Below are 22,672 nucleotides of genomic sequence, written 5' to 3' on the forward strand. Positions count from 1 at the left end.
AAATAAGCATTTTGAAATGTCTATGATTTCTCCATTTTACCAATTCCTCCCATTCCATTTCTACTGTGAAAACAGATGAAGATGACTTATTGAATTCTGATTCTCCAACAGTCATAGGGTACATCTCTGAGGCCCCCAGAAGACAGCTGCCACATGGTCTGGATGGTTGATAATGAGAGTCATCTATCTATGTTTGGATAATTCTACTTCAACACTAAAATGGCCCATATATGCTTCTGGTCCATAGATGGGTCAACATGTCCTTCACTTCCAGAAGATCCTACTTCGACTGATCACTGAGAAACATGACCAAGATGCAGAAAAGGCTTCCTGATGGCAAACAAACAATGCCTACTTGGTGTTACAGACACAGCCTCCAGCCTCCAAGAAAGAAAACATGTGCTGTGTTTTAGGGGCCTTTTCTTTTGAATTATCTGGTTTTGCCTTATAATATTTTCATCATTTCCTCCTCCCCTATAAAGTATGTTCTGTTTATCAAAAAATGTGCAGCAGTGTGGAGAGATGACTGTCAAGCAGGGTAGACCCGCTGGTGTCTCCTCAGCAGCACACGGGCTACTCATCAATTTCTAGGAGGTGAGAACAAGATTGGGAGGTTGACAGCTTTATGTTACCCACAGTGCTCCTGGTAAAAATCATGTGTCTTCCTTTTAATGATGTATTACTTTTATGCACGTCTAAGGTGATGAGGAGGAACAATATATGTATCTACATTTGTGTGTACAAACAGATGAGCATATATATCTATATATACATGTTTATGATACAATCCAGAATCGTCTCCCATGGTTCTATGACTCTTCCTAGGTAACAAAATATAAGGATGCTCAAACCCCTTATACAAAAATATGTAGAAATTTTCTCTAAGCTGCACACATTTTACCATATGTTTTTAATTATCTGTAGATTATTTTTAGTACCTCTAGAATGCAAATGCTATGGAAACAGATCTTGTTTTATTTAGGGATTAATGTAAAGAAAAAGAACCCTTTTAATTAAGAAAAAAACCACACATGCACACAGTATCTGCTGTGCATAATCTGCACAAGGTGCCTTGTCTAAGATAAAGGGTCTTAGTTCTTAAAGCAATTATGTAACATACAGGCATGTCTAGAGCATCCTTTGTGAGTGGTTAAACTCACAACCATTCTAAACATTGACATTTCAGGTAAAAATTCCAAGCACCAGCCCTCCAGCTCCAGGTTCCCAGACAAAAGGTGCCATCTCTTTCTTTTCTTAGTTACTAGGAGTTGATCTCTTTACAAGCATAATTTGGCAGCCGAGGAAGCAGGACCACAGGACACAGAATGAACAATGTATAATACACAGAGCCTTAGATTCTAATCCAAATTCTCCCACCAATTAGCACAATAATTCTAGGAACTTAGTATCAAAAGTACTGAAATGAGATCATGAATAAGAACATTTTGAAAATTATGAAATGTCATAAAAGCACAAAGCAACTCTTTCATTCCCTTAATAATTACTTTTGTTTCCTTTGTGTGGTCCCTAAATGCCATGGGGGAGGCAGCTGAGTCCAGACAGAAGAACCAACAACAGACAAGCTCTCTTGTTAGATGCTGAGACAATTAGCTATTTGTGTCTAAAATAATATTTATGTGAAATGTATTTAAAGTCTTCTAGAGTTTGATTTCAATAACACATATTTCAGACAATGAAATGTAATGGATCTTGTTATACTGTCTTTGCATCAATAAAAATGGATTCTTTCTCTGGCTTTAGTGCATGTAGATACGGCATTTTAGCCACAGTGAACAGAAACATCTAGAAGTAAATTAAAACTCAGACCTTATTCAGGATCCACAATCTCAGTACCTACTTTCCTTGCAAGCCTTAATCAAAGATTTGGGTAACTTCTTGTGGCCTTGACTCTCTAGGTTATAAATTTCATGCTCCCACCACATGAGAGGATGCTTGCACTTGACCCAGTAATACCAGGGGAGGAAAGTTGTAATATTTATTATACTGAGCTCTGCAGCCAGTTGAGGAATGTCCTCACTAAAGAAGTGGGTGCAGGCAGTAGCCCCCCTACAGGCTCAGCCACCTCCTTCCACACATCACATCTGAGTGGCTGGGCAGTGAAACACATTGTACTGTAGAGTACACACAACAGTTGAGGACAGTAGCAAAGAACTGAGTTCAGTTGAAATGCCTGAATTGTTTGCACTTTTAAAATGTCACATTTTTGCATTGTTCTTTTTACTGCAGGGAGAAGGGGGATTTTGTCATTCTGTGCACATTCTCAGAATACTACAGCACAAGCAAATTTATTAACTATTTGAATTTTCCTTATAAATTCATGACCACTATGAAAAACATGAATTCCATTCCTCCAAAGAGACACTATATTCTAGACAAATTAAAATGTTCCTTGATTTGGATTCCTGGAGCTGTCAGCCTGGGGAATCTTTGAGATGTCTGAAATCTGAATTCAGGGCCTGCCCATTGCCACCACTCTTGATGTGCTTTCTCAGGGGCCATCTTGTTCTCTTTTATGTGTCCCAGGTGCTGGGCTTGGATTCCTTGATGGCTAGTAAACATGCCAGTGCTCATTTGAGGGAAGAAAAAGAGATGGGAACTAAGGAAAGAGGACTTCTGAGGGCTGTGGGAATTAGGCATCATGTGTTCTCACCACCTGGACCAGACTACAGTGTTATCTATTCTAACATGGTAGTGAAATTACCAACTCTTTTTGTAAACATGAGTGCCCACTGTGCACAGTTCCTGATCTTTTGTTTTGCTCTGTTTTGTTTTTGAGATAGGGTCTCACTGTTACACCAAGCTGTCCTCAATCTCTGGGACTCTAGTGGTTCTCCTGACTCAGCCTCTCTAGGAATAAAATCATAAGCAAACATCAACTCAACAAGCAGCTACATCAACTAAATCCTATTTCAATGGAACACTGCTTTTCAAAACTCTAGGTTAATTTATTGTTATACTTAAGGCAACCTAAAATAAAATTTGATTTATCTTGCACATAATATATGGTGTTTGAAATTTTTTTATTTGTTTTAATATATTAATCTTAAAGATCCAAAACACCCAGTTGGAATTAACTTATAATTACCAAGATTTGCCATTATTCTTAGTCCATTAAAAACACAAATCATAAGAACTATAAAGGGATGATTTGATGTGAGTACATTTGTTTCCTTATTTTCCTTATTTGTATTAGAAAAATCCAATCTAGTATATTGACAATTTTTCCCTTCATTGGATCAGGGGTATATTACATACTAGGCATGGATGATACTATTCTATCAAATTAATTTCTAAATGCAAAATTAACTAAAAATCACAGCTTGAGGTGAGAGGTGGGTTGATGGTTTGGCTGAGCAATTTACCTAGTAGTAATAATGCACTAGAAAATGAGAACCACCTGGATGCTTTGATTAAGGGCTTATAGACTATGCTGCAGAGAAACCTTTGAATGGCTGAGCAGGTCTTGATGTTCTCATCTAACTTACAAGAACCACAAAGAGCCAGAAGTCCAGGAAGGGGAATAGAATTAACTATTAGCATTTTTTAAAAGTCTGGGAACCAAATATGTAAAGAGCTTCCTGGTGAAATACAAAAATACTCCCAGGGATTGAAAAAATGAACAATGAAAAAATTGCCAATTCATGTATCATTTGATAAGTTAAACCACCAACTCCCTGGAAATTTGTCTGGAGCAAATTTTGTTATTTTGGGTTGTCATGCCATGGTGGGCAGAGGCTGGTAAGCTGCTAAACCTACTGTGTGAAAGAAAGTCCCCTTAAAAAAATATCTTGTCCCCACCATCAAAAGTGGTGAGGATGATCAACTGAATCAGATCTACTGGAGTGAGTTTAGTGTGTCCATTCACTTATAAAGTACCGCCAACCTCTACCCGGTGTGCCAAAGGGCTTCATGGAAAACTGTAACCATAAAGAAGCCGTCGGCATAGCTCATGGTCCAGGGCTGGATAATTATCACAGCATGGCAGGACAAAGACAAATGGCTACAGGGGCTTTCCAAGACTGATAAATGATGGAACGAGGGTCAGAACACATCAGCTGTGTCCTAAGCGCTGAGCAAGGCATGCTGGGAACAGTGGTCATGCAAATAGTGGTTTCAGAAGAGAGAATGAGATTCTCATGAACAATGAGGACAGTATCAGGGAACAGCTCTCAGGTCTGAGTTTAGCCCAGACTAAAACAAAAGCCAAATTTATAGACGTCGATTTTGTGAAAAGTGTCAACACACTCCATTGTAGGGTATCTGCTTACCAGTGCAACTACAAGTTACAGGAAATAAGAAAAGAAGTAAGAGAAACTCACCAAAAGCAAAGTGAAAGAAAAAAAGGGGAGGGAGAAGAGGAGAGGGGCAGCCCAAAAGAGGAGAAAGAGTGGCCAGGTTACCAGCCAGTGTCCAGGCTTTCTGGAAGGCAACTATGTCGCCAGGTCAAGCACCGTGTTAAAGCTGAAGCCCTGGAACAGAGTCCAGTGTGTCCACCCGCGAGCAGTGAATCTTGCTATTTCACTATAATTATCCCCACCCCATGTAACTTGCCTCCCTCATTTACTGCTCAGGATGGTGGGTTTTAAGGAAACCTATAGGGGCATCAGGAAGAGGAACCTATCTCCTCAAGCTTGCAACCTTCCCCATTCATGATTCCTCACTCATCAGTAACTTCTCACTCATGCTCCTGAAGGGAACCTCAATAAATGTACTGGTTCACCAAGTACAATTTGGGTGGAGTCATTTCTTCTGTCCCTAGATGGCTGGCTGTCTAGGGTGAACAGATGTTTGTTCGTGAAAAATCACACAAGAGTATGGTGAGTATTATGAATACCTGGCTGGTTGAGATATGTAAGAGTGTTGTCAGGTACCCAGTGCATTGAGTCTCAGCATCACAGAGAGGCAATGGCCATGGAGAAATCATAGCTCCAAACATTGCTATTATGTTTTACAGAACTTGCCAAGCAAGTTAGAGAGTTCTCTGGTATTTTTTTATTTATACCATTATACACTTATTTATTTGGGAGTATTTCATATGCTGGTTCTTTGCAACCTGGAGCTGCCAGTATAGTTTGGTAAATTTTTAATGATTTAGCTCAGAGGTATTTCTGATGATTAAATATCTTTTGGTAAAAATTGTCTATCAATTTCTGCATCCTCTCTTCTACTCCCTCTCCCTTCTTTTTCTCACTCTTTCTCTCACCCCTCCCTTCCTTTCTGTATCCATGTATTTCAGCTTAGCTAAGTTTATGATTTATTACCACCTCTTTCCTTCTACACTTCTGAGATCTACATTATCACCCAATTTTCAGAACCATTCTCCTAAGGGGCAGCGAGCAAGCTCTATAACCCGAGGAAAAGACAAACCATCATACTCGTTATCGACACACGGATGAGGGCCTCTTGCCACTGCTCACTCCATTTGCTGTATTGTTCCACATGCTCTTGGCCCTGAGGCCAACGCTGCTCAGCCAGCCTCCTCCAACCCTCTGCACATAGCAGCATTTCCCCATGGACCAAGTGCAGTCAGCATTGGGAAAGTCTACATGCTCCTCTTTCTGCCAGTGTGTTCTGTCTCTGCTGGCATGAAGACTTTTCCAATGCTCACTGAACTGTGGAGCAGCTGCAAGGGGATTTCCTCAGGGAATCCTGAGGGAACAAAGGACACCTAAAGACAGTAGAGTTCCTGGAAACATAAAGTCCTGGGTGTGTTGCCAATCCCAAGTTGTGTGAAAGGTCTGTGTGTGAGCACTAGAGTATACCTCCATCCTCAACTATCAGTGCTCATTTGGGAGTGCAGTTTTCACCATTGACAGAAATAGAGCAAATCACAAGCATATGCTAAGACCATCAAGAATACATCTCCTATAATTCTGATGCAGTGATTTTATTGGGCAAGGGAAAAATATTTGATTAGTATGTACAAGGCCCTGGGTGCATCTCTGGTATGGAAAAACAAGATAATACAACAACTTAACTACTCTCTGTAGTTAACTACAGAATATAGAAGAGGTACATTAAATACTATTTTAAAATTATTTCCTATATTTTTCTAACAATGTCATAACTGGTTTATTTTCAATCTTATGTAATGATTCAAAGTACAGATTAGGTCTTAGTTTACTTTCTGACCCTTTGTGAATGATTGTTTGCTGGGACTCATTTTTCACTAAATGTTAAAGCATGGTGCATTTACACTTGACATCTATCTCCCTTTGCAGGGAGCCCTCCTATCAGGGCTGGGGCACCTGCAACGTCTGCTCTCCTCACCTTCGATTTGCCTTTGCTGTAACAGGCCTTCTTGGTAGCTTCATCACACTCCCACTCCACAGCCTGCAGAGAGAACAAACGCAAACCTTTAGGGCTTTGAGGAAAAGGGGAACAGGAAGGTCCATGCGGCTGCATTCCATCATTGGCACATCCTCGTCCCAACATCTTCACCGTGGTATAGAATTAACACCACATACGGGATATCAAGTCATGGGCTGACATTTCACTTTAAAATTAAGACATTTAGAAGACATGTCCTCTAAAAAACTGCTTCATAGTCAAAATAGCAGGACATTCAGATGTAGTTACTGGTAAGCAAGATGGATTACTTGAGGGAAACCAGGATAAGCACCCAGTCTAGGAGACCATGAATGAACTGAATCATTCAGACCCACAGTGTGTCATGCATCAACACTCCTGGGTAATGCCAGGGATGACTCAACATATTCTAGCTACCACAATATCCATGGACGTGACAGCTAGGGTAGGATTGGTTCATGCGCAGATGGCACGGTGACTATTTCCCGATTCCACACAGCTGCTAGCTCTATTTGGAGCCATGGTGTTTAATGTTCTTCAAACTTCTCAAACCAGACTCACGCTGATCAAGTTGACAAATGCATTAGCACGCCTAGTCACAAAAAGAACGAACCTGCAACACGGAAGATGATGGCGCCCGTTTCACAGACAGAGGTGATTCACAAGCTATGTCTGCAAGTCATTTAACACCAGTTCAAGCGTGCAAGTATTGTTCTTTTCTACTACTTGGTGGTGTGTAGACTTTTAAATGGAAAGTATTTCTCCTATTTTTTTAATATCTTCTTGTAATATTTTTCTAACAACTAAAATTAGATTTCTGAAGATTCAGAGTTATGGACTAGTGAAGTTATTATCAGGAAAACATGAGGAGCAATCTTGTTAGGTCAAAAAATGTCAAATAATAAACTAAACTAAAACCAATATCAACCAAAGTAAAATAATATGCAGGGAAATGCTGTCTCTATTCTCCCCCAGGCCCCAGGCAGAGATGTTTCCCAATTCTCCAAGATGGAGAAGAACATGCAGTGAGATCACTGTCACTAATCACTGCAGCATAAGAGAGGAAGGTATACCAACTGTGTGCCGGATAGCTTACCCCTCTTGACAAATATGAGACCATGCGAAAATTATCCACAGAGAACCATCCTGGGGTTCCTCAATATGAACAATGCCATGTCTCTTTATGATTGTGTGGAACTGAGAATTTGATCAGAATCAACCTCAATAAGAGAATGTGTTAATTTTGTGACTCTTTCCTGGGTCAATGTTTGGTGTGTGTGTGGGGGGGACAGTGAAGATACAGCGAATCCATGTCTGATGCAAATAACTGCCTTGAATTCCTTCCAGGATGGCAAGTACTCCCATGAAAAGCAAAGAGCTTCACACACAGCATTGTGACACGCAGATTCAAAACACGAAAATATACTCACTGTTAACCATGTCTGACCTTTAATATGTTCCATTCTTAAATCTATAAAAAAAATCCCTGTTGTATCTTTACTAATATTTAAATGTAAAACAGAATTGACACAACGATACATCCCTTCAGCAACAAAGAATTCATTACAATTTAAGCTTATGTTACCAAGTGGGTTGACGTCATTTAACAGAAAGAGGGGTTACAGTCACACAGGTCTGAGCACATCTGTACAATGAAACTCTTCAGCTGAGGAGGTGCTCTCAATGGCTCTAGCTGACTTGGTGATATTGTTAAAAGTTCAATATTGGGGAATGAAGAGACAGTTACGGTAGTGAGGTGCTTTGTGTGAAGGCAGGAGGACCTGAGCTTCAGTCCCATTTCAAAACTGCTTAACAAGCCCAGTTCTGAGGTAGTGGAGACACAAAGGACCCTGGAGCTTGCTGCCCAGATGCTCTAGCCTCATCTATGAGTTTCAGGCAAGTGAGAGATCATGTTGAAAAAGAAACAGAACCTACCAAGGTAGGTAGCACCAGAGAAATGATACGCAAAGTTGACTACACACACACACACACACACACACACACACACACAAACACTCATATGTATATACATATATAAGTATACCTGCATACATATGATGCATGTGCACACCCAAAGACACATAGACTTAAATGCTGATATACATTAGAAAGGAAGGGTCATGAGTTTTAAGCCTGCCTGGATTGTAGGGGAGTTATGCTCAGCCTGGGTGACCCAGTGGGACCATAAAACAGAAAGCTGAGGATGGAGCCGTAGCCTACCAAGTGGGAGACCTGAGATTCAATGCCCAATAATACAAGAAAAAAGTAAAATATTAATAGTTTCCTGAATAAACATAAGAGGTCTGGGCAGCAGGGTAAGCACCAGGATTAAAGGAGAATATTAATCAAATGCCATCACATTGTTAGATCTTACTGCTGCTGCCAGTAAACAAACAGCTTCCCAGTTCTACCTGGTGCTCAAGTAGCCTTCACATTTTCAAGATAAATATTGGCCAAGGACCAGGAGTGAAAAGAAATAGAAAAAAAGAGAATGAGTTTTCATAAATATTTTATTACTTTGTCCAGAATACTGAAAAACAGCAACTGCTCACACAAGTTTATTAGATCAGTAGTAAAACACTCTAACTTTGCTCTTATTTGAAGTGGAGGAGGGAACTCCTGGAGGTATTTTATCTCTGTATCACCAGCATGACAACCATATTCAAATCCAGAATTAATTTAAAATCATGACTGTTTATCTTTTTATGATTTCACATTATTCATGAATAGAAGGAAAATAAATTATACACGAATGGTGAGAGTGTACCACGAGAAGAAAGTGAGGGAAACATATTGTTAGGTACTGCAGAACTGTATAAGAACCAAAGTTGGTAAAAGAGACTTTTCTAGATTTACAAGAAAATTAAGAGTTCTGGATTAATCTAACAGAATTTTCCTTTTATTCACCAAACTAGACTTTGCTCTGTGGATCTTCTGGCAGTTATGAAAACATGTTTCCACAGGAGAAAACCACAGGGGTTAAGGGAATTTTCTTGCATTAGATTTGACTTCTCAAAGTTTCTACTCTTTTGTTCAAGCTCAGCTTTCTTTTGAGCTCCTTTACAATGCCCTTTATTGTAAGGACCTATCCTTGTCAATGAAAGGCCTTTGACTCAAACTTTATATCTAGTCTCACTGAAACTGGTTATTTGTACGTGTATCATTATTTTGGAGCAAAACCCACAATTGACTTAGGAAGTGTTCTATATACTTATCTTCACATTCATTCTAGCTACTTTTATACCAACTCAAATCTATTTTTCTGGCAGTCAAAATAAATGAAAAGGTGTTGTACACTTCCAATCCCAGTAAAACTCAGTCTTACTTCCTTAATTTTTAAAAAATTAATCTTTATTTATTGTTATCCTTTATCTTTTTTACTATAGAAGAAAAAAGAAACATGAATATTCTATTATTCAACATTTAATGCTCATTGAACATGTCAGAGGCACGCATAAAGTAATAATAGTGGTTACTTGAATACTCAATGAATCAATGATTTCGTAGATAAATCAGTCTACATTCATAAAGACTAAAGATTCATATATGTAGCCCATTTTTCTATAAGGACACATAAATATTTTCTGTGATACTAAATAGGGCTTAAAGGTTTTGCTACAATTCCTTACATGAAGCCTTTTTCATTTAATATCTACTAAATATCCACTAAGTATAATACCTTCTGTTAGACAATGTTTAATGGAAGAAGATAGATAATATTTGTGCACATCAAGTATTAATTTGAAATAAAAGGTTTTTTCCAATATTTTGAAATAAAATCATTTCAGATTTTGAAATCGACCATTTACTGCACGGTTGATCAGATCACACAGCAGTGCCTGTTCCCTTTTTCTGGTACAGTAACTTCATGGTGGTGCATCTCACGTCCAGTGAAATGCTTGGGTATTCTCAATACTTGGCCAATCATGGTGCTACAGTCACATCTATCAAGAAGCACACAGGACACCAGAACCCTGCTTTTAGAATGACAGAGACCCAGGGATGTGAGGAACTTCCTATTGTTTCGCTGTAGACGATGCAGGGGACATGATCCAGTCATGACAAATGCAGCTGTGATCTCAAGAGTAAGTCAGATGTTGGAAAGAAAAAGATTGGCTCTTTTTATGTACTTGTTACATACATATAAATCCACAGTTCTCAGAAGTGTATAAACAAAGCTGTGTATTATCACATTCCACAGCAAGAGAAGTTAATTAGATGGGGACTAGCAGTGGCGGATGCTTTTCATAACAATGAAGAGAACAACATTCCAGGCAGATGGGCCACTGCTCTTTCAGCAGATGGCTGTGCTAATTAGATACTGGCAAAAGATAACATTTAAAAAAACTAGTTTAATTACACAGCACCCAAAATTAACAACCACCTGAGGGCTTTTTTTTTCATATGTTTGCATTTATATTCTTATGTCATATATTTCAGCGACACACTGGAGAGTGTTACATTGTCACCACCATTATAAACAAATTGTCAGAGAATGTGAGGCCATGTCTTTGTTCAAAAAAAAAGCAAAACTCAGATGAAACTTGAAACAAGTGGGGATTTCATGGTGTTTGACTAGAGTGTCAGTTTAGCCAACCTTGAATATGGCTGTCTTCACTAGTTACCTTGATGTGGCAGTCATGTCTGCTACAGAGGGACACACAATCTCATTGTGCAAAGGTGAAATATTTTATTCACTTTGGGAGAGCTATGTACTGCTCATCATCGTCTTTGTGCCTTATGTTAAATGCAATCGTTCATTTTTCATATGGCTTTGCAGGATATCTGCCTTGCTGATCATGTCAGAGACTCTACTTCTTTCCTGTGCAGTCCCTCACGATCACAAGGCTAGAAAGGAACTTCCTCTGAATTTAACCAATGTATTTTGGTAGTTTGTTTTTAATTCTTGTTATACTAACACCAATATGTGACTCAGTTATAAATCTTAATCTTAGAGCTTCCGTAAGTATTAAAATATTTTAAACACTACACTAAGACCTATATTTTTTTTCACATACTACCAAAACAAAGTCACTTTGGCTAAATGCACAGTGGCTCCAAACATGTTGAATGTTCTTTGTGTATTTGGCTTCTGAATTAGTATAGACAATGCTATAGTTTTCTGGGGCTGTACGACAAACTGTGATTTTAACAAAATAAATTTGTTCTTACAGATTTGGAGGCTGGGTGTCCTAAATCAGGGCAGTAATGGGTAGCTTCTTTAGAAACTGAGAGGACTCTGCCTAGGCCTCTGTCCCAGTCTTTAGCAGGGAAAAGGTCTTTGACATTCCTTGGCTTGTGCTTACAACAATTCTCAGATGTCCTTCTGTATTTGGAACAAAATTCTCTCTTCTTGTAAGATCACTAGCCACTGGATCAGGGCTCAACACATACTGATGATAACCTAATTATAATATACATACTAATTATACTAATTATAATACACATACAAGACTTACTTCTAAATGAAGTCACAACTTGAGATTCATGGTGGATTTGATTGGAGTGGTAAGAGTAAACCCAATACTGTGTCACATTTGGACTGACAACGATACACTAATAAGGGCCATTGCTTGGGGTGAAATTAATTCTCAAATCTAATGCAAAAAATGACAATTCTTTGAACTTGGATGTGCTAGCTACAGTACCAATGTTTTTGTTTTTCCCACATTTATCTCACTTTGCTGGCTATAATTCATCTGATAAGTACAGTTACTATAGGATTTTGAATGAAGATATTGTCTGGGTGTTTGCCAAACCCCAGTGATTTCATGTAGCTCACTAACCCTGAAACTTCATGGCTTGGATTTGCGCCTGTCCCATCCTGCTCCTGAGATGACAAAGTTAAGTGTGTCTTGGTTACTCGATTCTTATGGTTTCTTTGTTTCTCTTTGCTGTGATCCAGAAAAATACACACCTGAAGCACACAAATTTGTACATGTCTAAGGTCAGAGCTGTTGACATTCAGTATATTATTAATCACAGAGTCCATCGATCCACATGTCATGGAAGGTATTCATTTTTAAAAACTCTGGGCCCACTCACATCCCAGGTATTGATTTTAAGCAGCTCATGATTCATGTGGTGCAACCACTGCACAGCCAGGGTGTGACCTAAGAAAGCTGTGCTGGTTTTGAGAAAAACCCAGCCTGATTTCGATATAACAGCAGAGTTCTGTTACTTCATAGATGTGAGGTCACACCATTGCTATGCCCATTCCCCCAGCAATAAAAGCCAAAGATATCTAGAACATGCTATCATCTTTCTTACGGCCTCTGTTGATTCTGCTCCAGGTGGCTAGTGATGCTTAGCATGGTCATAGAATGCAGACCTGATTTGGGTGGCATGGTATGTGGCCTGTGGACTCTCCAAGAAGCCAATATAGCCATTGCCCATGCCTCCTGCACACTTGTGCTCAATTGTCTATAATCGTATCTGCAAATTTCTGTCTAGGATGAGGGTTTAGTCTAGAGTTAATCACTTGTGCAACATGTTAGAAGCTTTTGGTTCATTGGAGAAAGTACTCAAAACTAGCTCCAAATTTCAAAGACAAACAAAAGCATCAATCTGCCTCTCCTAACCTCCAAGAAGCAAACTGTACCTGGACAGGAGGCCAGTTGCCTGGTTCACTTACCTATATGTAACCCATAGAACAATGATATATACACACAATCAGCAAACACTGTATAGTTGTGAGAAAAATGACTGAATATAGCATGTTCCACACCAGTGACAAACTGGCTCCAGAACATCCCACTAGTTCCCCAACCTCCACCATGGGGAAGAGGCACATGGGAACTGAAGTCTGGGAGCTGACTTCATATATAGAGTGGATTCATCACACATGGCCACCTAAACAGTTCCTCCTAACTATGGGCAAGGAGTATATATATGGGCAGCTGTTGGAATTCTGCCCTCACTCCAGCTACATGACTGCACACGCACAGTTCAGGAGTTAAGCAAAGGGTCTTGTGTCTTGTGTCATCAGTGTGCGCTGGCAACTATGTGCGCTTGGTATGGTCACACGATCAGAGCAAGCATGGTGTAGCTCTGTAAGCCTGCTTCACCGGGAGCCCTTAAAAAGCTGGATGCAGCCAGGCGGTGGTGGCACACGCCTTTAATCCCAGCACTCGGGAGGCAGAGCCAGGCAGATCTCTGTGAGTTCAAGGCTAGCCTGGTCTACAAAGTGAGTTCCAGGAAAGGCGCAAAGCTACACAGAGAAACCCTGTCTTGAAAAACAAAACAAAACAAAAAAGCCAGATGCAGACCCCACCTTCTCTCTGCTCTGCTCCCTCTCCCCAACCCCACCATCTTTCTCTCTCTTTCCTCCCCAGGCCTGGTCCTTTTGTCCCTCCTCCCTTCCTCCTAATAAAGCTCTCTGCTACTAAGCAACTGAGTTCTGTCTTAACTGTGTGATCTTTCTGCCGGTAACCAGCACTGCCACCAGCACCATTTATCATTCATTTCAGTAGCTTCTATAAGAAGAGGAGGAGGAAGGGACACTCTAGAACATTCTCACAATGATAGAGTAGTAATTGTACTTATTTTCGGAACATTGTAAACCATTCACAGAAAAGAAGTTGACGATAAAGCTAAGACAAAGGTGGCCTGTAAGTGTTGTGTTACTATAAATCTCTAGGAAAGTGTAAGGCTAAGAAGGCAGATGTGTGTCACAGCACTTGCACTATCCACTTACCTGTTTGCTTTCTTCTGACTGACTACTCCTAAAAACATACACATTTACACCTCTCAAGGAGTAGGAAATAAGCCATCCTGAATCTCACTTATGTGAGGGGTGAGATCTGAGATGATATTAGATCCCCTTCCCACAGGCAGTACAGTAACGAAAGGTCCCCAGAGTATGTGACAACAGAACTTACTGAGGGATGCCTAAGTTTAAAAATCAGCACAAGTCATCCACTGTCAAAAACTCTTAAACCCCTGGAATTGTAGGGTCTCAGGAAGCACAAATGATAAACCAGGGCTTTTGGAAACAGATGCCTTTGGTGACTCAAGTATGTGGACTGGACCAGGAGACAGAGGAACTGAGTGAGACAGAGTGACTTCCAACAGACTCACTCCTCAGCAGGAGTGAACCTGCTGAGGGCAGTGCTGTGAAAGGAAATAATTAGTAGGTATCCCCACGGTGGAAAACATGATGCTCTCCAGTATAAAATCCGGCGTTATGGTGGGCAGACATGATGGCATCAGACAGCTGTTGCACTTCAAAAGTGCTGCCGTTAATGGAAGCTGTATTTGAAGGTAAGGATAGTCACAGCAGCGGCTGTTGGCTACAGGTTCAGAGAAATATTCCTCGCTCCAGAGTTTCAAATAAATTATTTCCATGGATTCAAGTAGGACTGCCTTGAAATATGGCCTTGTCCATTCTGTAAGCTTAAATTTAGTGAAAATCCAATTACTAGAGGAAGGAGTAGTTTTTATACATGAGTTCCTGAAAGTATTACCCGGTATAGAACCCAATGGGAACTCAATCAAGCATGCGATAAAGTATGGGGAAAAGTACTGACAGCACAGTCGTTGAGCACCAGGGACTGCTCAGCGTATTTTAGTAGTTTCCAAACACATCTTGTTGTAGAATCGTAGTTCTTAATGTTGTCTCTTAAAAAAATTTAATTATGCCTTGCGTTACATATAGTGTACATGTGATATTTGTTAGAGACTAGCAAATTATGTTTAATCTGAAATAATATTCTGTATCTATGAAGAGGTATCCTGAAAGGATTGAAGTATGAAAACTATCAAGAATAGGTGAGATTGCTAAGATCATCTGAGTGCTATTAGGGACATGAACATGATGCCTTCTAAAACAATTTTTTAAAAATTACCCAAAGCAGCATATTGGGATGGGATACGTTTAGGGACAAGTGACTTGGTACAAGGAACCCTGCATCAGGGTTGTATTCACAAAGGGTGTTTGTTGTGTGGTTTGAGTCAACATTTTCTTTCACAAATCTGATGACTATCAGCAATCATAAGCTAACATCATTGAGAAAAGAAGTAGAAATCAAATACATGACCTTAACACAGGAGTGAATTCTCGAGCCACGTGATGAGATTCACTTTGGAATATGGTTAAAGAGTTTTAAGGGGACTCTGTCTAACAAGAAATCTGAAGGACCTTTGTTGGGAGGCACAAGGAAGTGGATGTGGGAAGGGATGCAGGCAGTGATCAACACAGAGACAGGGAATGATGTCCGTGTCCTGTTCGCCTCTGTTTGTTGTTTTTGTGTTTTATTTTACTGATGTCATTAGAGTGTCTTATGTTTTCAGGAAGACTGTCTCCTTTTCATTTTGTGTGATCATCTTTCAATTGAAATGTAAAGTCACCAAAGCTGTGGTCTCCAGTTTGGTTTTTATTATCAAATATCCTAGCTAAATCCCGGCCAAGTACTTCTGGCGTGAACTCTCAGATCAATAGTCAATATAGATGCAAATATATGGGGTTTTGTTTCCTGCTTTTCTGTGAATCTTCTCTATTTTTCATTTTCTTTTTTCTGATACTGGCATCAGGAAAACAAACAGTTCTTGAGATCTCATTAATTTTTCTCTGGAGATCAGGATAGAGTGGGCACTTCACATTCACCAGCACACTTATAAAGACAAAATTATGCATCCTTATCGGGGAATTACTTTATGCTCAGTGAACCACTTGGAATTCATCAGTCAAGTTCCACACATACTTTTTGAGATGCATCTTCTACAAAGATTGACTTTACTTCTAGCTTAAGAACCTATCGATCTACTTGTTCTCAAGATATTTGGGAAGCATCTCTCATGAGCTTTGTACTGCCTTATTCCTGTTTTTTTTTATGTATTTTATTTTATTTAAGACCACACTGGAAACAGCTAAGCATGGTGACCCATGCCTTTAATCCCAGGAAGTGATGTCAGAAAGCAGAAAGATATAAGGCGTGAAAACCGGGAACTAGAAGCTTTTAGCTGGTTAAGCTTCAGGCTTTCGAGAAGCAGTTCAGCTGAGATTCATTCTGGATGATGACTCAAAGGTTTCCAGTCTGAGGAAATAGGATCAGCTTTGAAACTAGCAAGGTAAGGAAGCAGTGGCTTATTCTGCTTCTCTGATCTTCCAGCATTCACCCCAATAACTGGCCTCAGGTTTGATCTTATTAATAAGAACTTTTAAGATTCATGCTACAGTCTGGTCTACATTTGGCAGTCACATTTTACTCTTATTTTTTAAAACAATACATAATGGGTGACACACTTCTGTCCAAGGAAAGCATTTCTTACAATTATGTAATGATGTTAAATGAGAACATCATGACAATTGTGGATATATCTATTACCAAGCAAATATTTAACAAAATAGATGAACATTCACTTAAACTTTGTAAATCAAATGAGTTAACTACAATTAAAACAATTGTATTATTCACTCTATCAATTTTTTTCATTTATATTATAATCTGAGTACTTTTATACCATAAATCTTAAAATATTATTTATACTAGCAAAATTTTTTATTTGATAGAGCTCTTAAAAACCAAAATTGTTTGAGTCAAAGGAAACTAGGAATTGGTGATTTAAAAAAATATCTATGACTAATATACTTCTATTGAAAATATATACTTTTTTGTTAAATTCAACCTCTCTTTCCTTCTATTTTTCAGGAGCTCTTTTGTTATATGATGGGCCACATTTGACAATTAATTGTCAAAATTTTCATCCTTTGGGAAGACGTGCAGAGATGACCAGCCACACTAGTGGAAGCCCATGAACTGTAGACTAGTGGCTGTGGAGCCCCCATGGGACTGGACTAGGCCCTGTGGATATGGAAGATGGTTGTTTGGCTCGAACTGTTTGGGGGGCACCCAGGCAGGGGGATTGGGATCCAACCCTGGTGCATGGGCAGGCTTTTGGGAATCTGGTGCCTGTGGTGTGATGCCTTGCTCAGCCTTGGTGCAGTGGGAAGGGGCTTGGACCTACTAGGCTCAGTGTGCCAGGCTCTGCTGACTCCCTATAGGAGACCTTGATTTGGGGGATGTGGGGACATGGGGTGGCTTGGGAGAGAGGGCTGGGGGTGGGAGGAGGGAGGAGGTGGGATCTGTGGGTGGTATGTAGAGTGAGTAGAAAATTTCTTAATAAAGAAAAATGAAAAGAAAAAAGTTTTTCATCCTTACCCAACCTCCCATGAAATGAATTTAAGTTTGGGGTAAATGAATTGAATAATTTAATGGATTTTGGTAAATGGATATGACTAGACTCTAACATACAGCCATCTTAGGATCTGAGAGGGTAAAACTATTGAGCTAGGTAAATGTCTTCCCTGCAAAACACCCACACCAACAGCTTGAATCTGTGAGTTCTACTGAGAGGGCAAAGGGAAGGTTTTGCAGATGGATTGGAGTCCCGGTTTTGAGTTGGGACAATGAGGAATGTAATGTAACTTTCATATGGGAGAAGGCAATGCAGACACAGACGGGAGTTCATAGAGCCATATTCAGAGAAGTCTGCCAGGCACCCAAAGCTAAGAGAATCAGAAGAGCAGCTCTATTAAAATCTCTCGAGACACCACCCAGCTGCTACCTGGGCTTTTGTACCACAAGGATAATTTTTAAACATCTACTCAGAATGAATTTATGTTGCCCTATGCCTCCAAGTGCATGATGACTTGTTAGAGGTACTCTTAGACCAGAGGTTCTCATTCTGTGGGTCATGACCCCCTTGGGTTCGACTAACCCTTTCCAGGGGTCACCTAAGACCATTAGAAAACATAGTTATTTATAATACAATTCATAACAGTAGAAAATCACAGTTATGAAGTAGTAACAAAAATAGTTTGATGGTTGGGGGTCACCACAGCATAAAAACTGAATTAAAGGGTCACAGCATAAGGAAGGTTGAGAACTACCTGCCTAGACACTCATGTAGACGTGTACCTTGAATTACATACAACGGTACTAACACAACTCTTAGGACACAGGGTAGTTGTGTTAACCTTTGTGTTTTTTCCAAACATCAGAGGAATCCCTGTTACAGATTAAAATACGTCACTCTGAAGATGTGCCTCTTCGGCACAAATATTATTTTGAACTGGATATTTTAGGGAAAAAATTGAGAGGAATTCTGAAAGCAGACAGATTGTCCTTTTGTAATAAGAATTTGCACATATACAGGAAGTCTGCCTCTTTGTTGTATTTAGATAAGACAGTATCAAAACTCCAATCCTCAGCCACCTATTTAGAGTTATGCTTCTTTCTGGATACCTCCCATGTATGTATACATGAGATATGCTTGGTGCTAATCTTCTTTTTGTTGCTGCCTTACGCAATGTTTATTTTATTATAGGTGTTCCAGTCAGCAACTTAGAAAAGTAGAAGAGACTTTATATTTTTCTGACTTACACTATAGAAACAAAGATGAAGTCACTGGTCTCAAGAGCTCATAGAGAAAGCTATGTCATGACCCCGAGACCAATGTAGGAGGTATCTAAGGCAGACGGGGATATGGAGAAAATGGATCCAATGCAGTTTTCCAGGGCAAGTGTGATGATTAATCTCAATTATCAGTTTGGTGGGGTTTAGAATCACCATGGAAACAAATCCCTGGGTGTATCTAGGATTACCTAGGTTAGATCATTTGGGGGGTGGGGGAGACCAACCCTAATTGTGAGCTGTGTCATTCCATGGACTGAGGTCTGGGAAAGCTGAGCATCAGCATCCATTACCCGCTGCCCCTAACTTTAGATACACTGTTAGCAGATGCTTTAAGCCCTGCTGTGGTGGCTTCCCCTCTGTGATGGACTGTGCCCTCAACCTTGAGCCAAAATGAACCCTCCCTTCCTGAAGCTGCTTCAGTCAGGCGTTTTGTCAGAGCTATGAGAAAACTAACGTGTATGGCAATCACTGAAGCATCTCACTTAGGGTTTCTAGTGCTGTGATAAACCCCAAGATCAGTGTGGGGAGGGAAGGGTCTATTTCTGCTTATAGCTTATAGTTAGGGCAAGAACCTGGAGGCAGGAGCTGATGTGGAGGCCATGGAGGAGTGCCGTTTTATTGGCTTGCGCCTCCTGGTTTGCTCAACCTGCCTTCTTACAGCACCCAGGACCACCAGTCTAGAGACAGCACCACCCCCTGTAGGCCCCTCTCACCCACAGTGATCATCTGTCAAGACAATGTACCAGCCCTCAGGAAGCAGAGCCAGGTGGATCTCTGTGAGTTCAAGGCCACCCTGGTCTACAGAGTGAGTTACAGGGCAGGCACCAAAACTACATGGAGAAACCTTGTCTCGAAAAACCAAAAAAAAAAAAAAAAAAAGAAAAGAAAAGAAAAGAAAAAAGTACCAACACAGGCTTGTCACCAGGCCAGTCTGGTAGAGGCATTTTTCTCAATTGAGGTTAACTTTCTCAAAATGATGCTCACCTGTGTCAAGCTGACATAAACACTAGCCAGTACAGAAGGTTTGAGAAGATCTAAGGGACATGATCAGAGAGTAAATAAACAGAAGGGAAAGTGTTTAAGGATAGAATTCAGCTAGTGCCCGGGGCTGAAATGAACAGTAAAGTGACAAAAGAAACCAGTGGACTTTGGGATGAGGAATAGCCATGGATATACCATCCCAGGCAGGCATGAAGTTGCTGGGCCACTCAAGAGGTGAGAAGTGTGTGTGTGTGTGTGTGTGTGTGTGTGTGTATGTGTGTGTGTTTATGTGTTTGTGTGTATGTGTGTGTATGTATGTGTGTGATGTGTGTGTGTGTGTGGTGTATGTATGTATATGGGTGTGTGTTTGCCTGTGTGTGTATGTGTATGTATGGGTGTATGGGTATGTGTTTGTCTGTAGGTGCATATGTGGGTATATGTATGTGTGTGTATGTATGTGTATGTGTGTGTATGTGTAATGTATGTATGTGCGTGCATGTTTGTGTGTGTGTGTAATGTGTGTGTGTGTGTGTGTGTGTTTGTAGTGTATGTGTGTATATGGGTGTGTGCTTGCCTGTGTGTATGTGTATACATGTGTGTGCACGTGTGTGTGTGTGTGTGTGTGTGTGTGTGTGTGTGTGTGTGTATAGGCAGGATAATCAGACAAGGAGAATTCTGGGAAGAGGAAGGCTGAGTCAGGAGATGCCTGCTCACCATCCGGGGAGCAGCATGTAATGGCACACAGGCAAAGCCACGGAAAACGTGGCAACATGCAGATTAACAGAAGTGGGCTGAGTTTAAGTGTAAGAGCTAGTCAGTAGTTAGCCTGAACTAATGGCTGAGCAGTTTTAACTAATATAAGCCTCTGTGTGTTCACTTGGGTCTGAGCAGCTGTGGACCAGGTAGGACACAGAAAAACTTCAGCTACATGCCTCCCTTCCCCATGAGTGACTCACCTCTGGTCATGAGAAACCACCTTATAATTGTTTCTAAAGGAAAATATGATAGGAAGGCAGATCTACTTCCAAACAGCTTAATTGAAAAAGACCAAATTCATACAAATTCATCACACTTTTGAAACAAACACACTTTAGTATTAGGTAATACATTCTGTTTTTCAGAGCAAACTAAAAAAAATGCACAACAAGCTAAACCATATTAATCACATGACAGGTACCTCTAACATCACAGGAATTCAAAATAGTTCGGCACAAGACCTTTTCTTCAAAGTCACATCATAGTGATTTATTTGCTTGGAATTTCATGTCCTAAGTCAAGCAAATGAGATGATATAAAAAATGACACAAACAGAAATGAAAAATGAGGGGAAACTTGTAACTTGCCATCTAGGACATGTAACAAAGCTAAAGAGGTTGGAATTTATGGGCAGAAAAATAAGGAAAGCAGAGCAGCAAATTATGTTTTACATCTGTGAGCCTTACATTTCTCTTAGAATTCTGAAAAGAAAATGTTACTAAATGCTAATATTACTTTTTTCTGTCTCCAATCTAGTCAGGAAAGGGCATTTGGCCTTAGCCAGTCAACATCACAGTTCTCCCTAGAATTCAGAATTTCAGCTAAAGTATGTCCCCATTACAATCCTAAATGTCAACAGCAAAAATTCAATGCTAGTTATGATACTGGGAATATCACTGACTCTCAAATTTGGACTATGAATGTGATTTACCACTATCAACTTTCACATCAGCATTATGGATTTAACCAGACTCAACGTAAAAATGTGTGAAACAGAAACACCCCTCTTGAAGACACACTGTTCCAAGGGCAAATGGTGTAAGGAGGTGCAAAGGAATAACAGAGGCTGAACACTAAACTAACAGTCTAACACCATATAAGGCTGGTGGTAAGATGTACTGATGGGTGATGTCACTCTGCATGCTGTGATTGTGTTGCTCTGATTGATGGATAAATAAAATGCTGATTGGCCAGTAGCCAGGCAGGAAGTATAGGCGGGATAAGCAGACAAGGAGAATTCTGGGAAGAGGAAGGCTGAGTAAGGAGTCACCAGCCAGACATAGAGGAAGCAAGGTAACAAGGCAGAACTCAGAAAATGTAGCAAGCCACATGGCTAAACATAAATAAGAATTATGGGTTAATTTAAGTGTAAGAGCTAGTTAGTAATAAGCCTGAGCTAATGGCTGAATAGTTTTAATTAATATAAGACTCTGTGTATTTACTTGGGTCTGAGTGACTGCAGACCGGACAGAACACAGGAAAACTTCCAGCTACAATGTACTAGAGAAATTACTCCAGACTGCCCTTACACCAGATGACTAGAGATGTTGCTGGTGTCCCTCTGCCCATCTCCATATTGTACCCTCCCAGCAATCCATGGCTCCCACGTGTATTATATTCAAATGATGCATGCAGGTGAAAAGATGTGTCTCAAAGCATCTGGGCTACTGTCTGCATAATGCAGACCTCAGAATGAGGCCAGCCTGGCTCCAGGATCTGTTAACCCACATGCAATGGCTTCTTCAACGAATTGCCTGGATATGCTTTATTCCTATAATTCCCTCCCATTTTAACAAAGTCTTGTTGAAAGGTTGGGTGTGCCTGCTTTGAATGTGTTATAATAAGGAACACATGTTGCTTTCTCTTTGTAATAAAAGGAAGACAGACTCCAGCTAAGAAAGTGGCCAGGGAGACATCTGCCTCTTCATATTCTCATTTCCAAGATTTTGACAAAATGGTGGTGATGCATCAATGTTGATCCCCCACCCCCATCAAAGCTCTCAAAGTTGATGTAAAACACAAAAGTAAACTTGACTGAGATCATTTTGTGACTACAATCCTATGCACATATCCAAAACTAACATGATACCCAGCTCCAAGATACAGGTCACTGGTTTTGTGGGATAGTGTTTTTCTTTATCCCCTCTAATGTAATGTAGAAACTCAGTTTGGGAATAGACTCCAGTTTA

General features: G+C 40.1%; 1 protein-coding gene across 1 annotated transcript in view; it reads right to left on the bottom strand.

The window, feature by feature from the left end:
* Sema5a (semaphorin 5A) overlaps positions 1 to 22,672 on the bottom strand; it is a 485,625-nt gene that overhangs the window by 159,821 nt on the left and 303,132 nt on the right. The window contains exon 6 of the mRNA XM_059276245.1: positions 6,292 to 6,354. Coding sequence (XP_059132228.1) covers positions 6,292 to 6,354 — 63 coding nt within the window. The remainder of the gene's footprint in view (positions 1 to 6,291; positions 6,355 to 22,672) is intronic.

Source organism: Peromyscus eremicus, chromosome 11, assembly GCF_949786415.1.
Source record: "Peromyscus eremicus chromosome 11, PerEre_H2_v1, whole genome shotgun sequence".
In the NCBI taxonomy this organism is placed as follows: Eukaryota; Metazoa; Chordata; class Mammalia; order Rodentia; family Cricetidae; genus Peromyscus; species Peromyscus eremicus.